Source organism: Callithrix jacchus, chromosome 10 (assembly GCF_049354715.1).
Source record: "Callithrix jacchus isolate 240 chromosome 10, calJac240_pri, whole genome shotgun sequence".
Classification (NCBI taxonomy): Eukaryota; Metazoa; Chordata; class Mammalia; order Primates; family Cebidae; genus Callithrix; species Callithrix jacchus.
Genome location: NC_133511.1, coordinates 70,367,136 through 70,371,184, shown reverse-complemented (window position 1 = coordinate 70,371,184; position 4,049 = coordinate 70,367,136). Strand labels below are relative to the sequence as shown.

The 4,049-nt window shown below is 35.9% G+C and overlaps 1 protein-coding gene across 1 annotated transcript; it reads left to right on the top strand.

The window, feature by feature from the left end:
• Positions 1 to 473: 473 nt before the first annotated feature.
• LOC100409891 (olfactory receptor 51A7-like) lies at positions 474 to 1,717 on the top strand. Its single transcript, XM_003734184.6, has one exon. The coding sequence runs from the start codon at positions 505 to 507 to the stop codon at positions 1,444 to 1,446; it is 942 nt and encodes a 313-aa protein (XP_003734232.4). The 5' UTR covers positions 474 to 504; the 3' UTR covers positions 1,447 to 1,717.
• The last annotated feature ends 2,332 nt before the right edge of the window (positions 1,718 to 4,049 follow it).

The window sequence follows — 4,049 nt, the reverse complement described above, 5'->3', positions numbered from 1 at the left end:
CCCTAAGATCATATAATTAGGAACTTCCAGTTCTGCCATTATTTCAAATAGGTTTAAAATAATTTATGTATTTCCCTCCTAATTCACAGTAAATTGTGCTGTTCCCTTCAGAATTTTGCTTTCCTTGCTCAAGAAGTTTCTATAAAATTGAAATAAGATAACTGGTTTTATGAGATTGAGACATGAGTATTTTCATGTAGTCAATGGATTGTCTAGAATTGTTCAATGTGCAAAGCCTAAGTTGTTTGCTAATTTAACAAGTTCCAACAAAGTCCTGGATGAGGAAGCAACTTGTATTCTTCCCATGTGCTTTTATGTTTGGCTTTCTTTTTTTTTTTTTTTTTCAGTCTGAACCGACAGTAGGAAAATAGATGTTTGACATTAAGAAGTATCTACTCTTAGTATCTATAATGTAACAGAAATGAATATTTTCTGCCATAACTTTATTTAAGACATTTCCAATGTCACTGAGAGAAGCACCTAGTAAAGGTTTTCCTATTTGTCATGCCTCCTCTTAACGACACAGAAATGGAAGTCCTTAGATTCCTCCTTCTTGGGATCCCCGGACTGGAGAAGAGTCACATCTGGATGTCCATTCCTTTCTCATCCGTGTACCTTCTTTCTTTGATGGGTAATTTTACCATCCTTTTATTAATCAAGACAGAGCAAAGCCTCCATGAACCTATGTACTATTTCCTTTCCATGCTCTCCATCTCTGACATAGGGCTGTCTCTCTCTTCCTTACCCACCACTTTGGGACTATTTCTATTTGATGTCCATGAAATTCATGCAGCTGCATGCTTTGCCCAGGAATTTTTTATCCATCTATTCACAGTCAGTGAAGCCTCTGTACTGTCTGTAATGGCATTTGACCGGTACGTGGCAATCTGCAACCCTTTGAGATACAGCACTATCTTAACTAGTTCCAGAGTCATCAAAACAGGGGTTTTTCTGACTTCTAAGAATATTCTTTTAATCATTCCACTGCCCTTCCTCTTGCAATGGCTGAAATACTGTCATCAAAACCTGCTCTCCCACTCCTATTGTCTCCACCAGGATGTCATGAAGCTGGCATGTTCTGATAACACAGTCAATGTTGTCTATGGACTCTGTGCAGCACTTTCTACTATGCTGGACTTGGTGTTTATTATCTTCTCCTACGTTATGATTTTAAAAACTGTACTGGGAATTGCTACCCCTAGAGAGCAGTTCAAGGCCCTCAACACGTGCATCTCTCACATCTGTGCTGTGCTTATCTTCTATGTGCCCATGCTGAGTGCTGCGATGCTCCACCGGTTTGCCAGGGATGTGCCCCCTATAATCCACATCCTCATGGCTGATATTTTCCTGCTGGTGCCACCCCTGATGAATCCCATCGTGTACTGTGTGAAGACCCATCAAATCCGAGAAAAGATTGTGGGGAAGCTTGGTCCAAAAAGAAGTTGATCAAGGGAATGAGAAAGGGAATGAATATATAAGTGGTAACTAAATAGATATTGACTGTTTCAGAGGGAGAAAGTACAATATACTAGAGGGGTCTTGTATTTTATAGTCAGATAGAGCTTATAGAATGAATGACTTTTGACACTCAGTATCCTAAGTGCCCTTATGTTCCTGTGAGTTTGTGAAAGTTACTTCAGGTCTCTGATTCTAAGATTGTACATCCAATATTTTAAGCCTTAAAGGAAGACTGGAAGCATCTGCCTCCTGCTTTTAAAAATAGGCACTAAAATAATATGAGAAAAGTACCTATATAAAACTTGTCTTAAAAAGTATTCTCCTACTTTTCTTTATTTCCTATTAAGAGAAGAGCTGAATTATTTCTTCAATTTTTATTGAAAATGCAATATTTGATCAAATTCATAAACATCTTGCACAGACTTAATAATTTTAAAATATGTATATCAACTACATTTTTGGATGGATATAAATTCATACTACAAAAGCTATATTTCTGGAGTCATACTATTCAATTACATTATTACAAAGGTCATTTTTGAAAGAACTCTAAACGACCATATCTCCATTGTTTATTTTAGTGGCCCATGTTACAAAAAAAAAATACATTCATCTTCTCATGGGAACATTCTTAGCTCTGCCTATTGCTTTTTAAGCCTTTTCTGCATATATACTTTACTCCCAGTTCTTAGAATTAGATAATCATACCCATTCTCTAAAGAGTATCTTTTTTTATAATTTAAAAGTAATTAGTGAAGATCTTACTATTTTCCCCAATCTTTTATCTAAGTAAGACTGCATTTTCACTATGAAGTCTTTCCTGACCATTTCCAGCCAAAATAGACTTTTGAACTCCCTTAAATATCAATCTTTCTGTCTTTATTAATCATTTTACATATCATGTAAATTGCCTTGCCATCCTAGAGTCCCAAATGTTGTTTTTGCATATATAACATGTGTTTGCAGGGCCTTAAATAATTATTTGATGTTAGAATGTGAATCCCAGGAGACTAGTGATTGTCTGCCTTATTTACTGCTTCATACTAGTTGCAGGCACACTGAGTAGCCCACAGTATGAACACAAATAACTGTGAATAAATTAATGAATGAACACTTAGCAAACACTGAGATAATGTGTGCAGAGTCACAAAAATCACACATACACAAGTACACACACATTGTCATCTTTAATCCTCAATTTATAATAATTTCTCCAAATTTTATATTTTCTCAATACATTTAAATATTCCACAGAGACCTTTTTAACATCATAGAGAAATAAGGTTTTTGGGTGACTCATTCATGTCTTTGTTTTCTCTGTGTCCAACACATGCTTCAATGCCAATGTTTGTCTTAGATTGTAAACAAGGCAATGAACTTTTATTTTTACAATGCCATGAATAAATATACTTGATAAATATCTTGAGAGGAACTAGTGAAAATGATGTTTATTTTGATAGAGAAGAAGTTTATTTCTTAAAGCCAAAGGTCAGAGTAATTGAGAAAATGACTTTGGGGACTTCATTCAACTGCTAAGAAAATTAGGTTTCTTGACCAGGAACCATATTCAAAAATAGCTGGATAGCAAACCACTCCAAAACTAAGTGACCCAAAACAACAATTATATATTTGGTCCTAGCTCTGTAATTTGTGCAGAGCTCAGCAGAGATATCTTGTCTATTCTTCACAAAGTACCAACTGGACACCTTCACTGGGATGGAGGATACATTTTGAATACGGTTCATTCCCAAAGCTTGCGACTGATGCTTGCTGTCAGTGTTGAGTTTGACTAAGCTCCGACATGTGCTTCTCCATGTAGCTTAGGCTTTTATGAGCATGTTAGCTGGTTTCCAAGAAAAACTGTTTTTAGGAACAATAGAGAGTATGCCAGGAAACAGGATAGAAACATCTCATCTTGTTAAAGCTTATAGCTGCAGCAAATAAAAGGTAATTTCCACTGCATCTATTAGTTATACATGAATGGAACAAGCTCAGACTCAAACAAAGGAAGAGAAATAAATTCCATCTCTTGATGGGGGAAGTGATAGATAATTTGGAGCTGCCTTTATCCAACACAGACCAGAATGACTATTTAGTTTAATACTCATTTTCACAAACTGCAAATTATGAATCATTGTAGGCCTCCACCTGTGTGTCTGTGCCTGTGCGTCACTGAGCACCAATGGAGACCGTCCAGAAGTTGTTCAAGATGGAATACCTCCAACCAGGAGTTGTTCATAATAACTGCTATTTCAGTTGATCATCAAATACGACTTAAAATATGGTTACTTTGCATTCTTGTTCAGCTCCCACATTCATTTCTCTCAGGGATCAAGGAAGCTGTGTATAAGCACCTTTATATGCAGTGTTCTGAAGAAAATTCACAGACTTTTGACATTGAGTGTAGGAGGAAAACCCCATAAGTGCTGTGGCAAGGGTCTGAAGCCTCAGCCTGTTCCCATATAAATATTGATTTAGAAAAGAATTAGAAACGTAGCCACATAGTCATTCCTTTATATAATTATATATAATCTTTAGTTATTCACTTATAATCATAAAGATATATACTCAATATAACCTTTAATTTTACT

Bases quoted from the DNA above. Each gene is read 5' to 3' on its own strand.
- LOC100409891 (XM_003734184.6), top strand. From the start codon at position 505: ATGCCTCCTCTTAACGACACAGAAATGGAAGTCCTTAGATTCCTCCTT.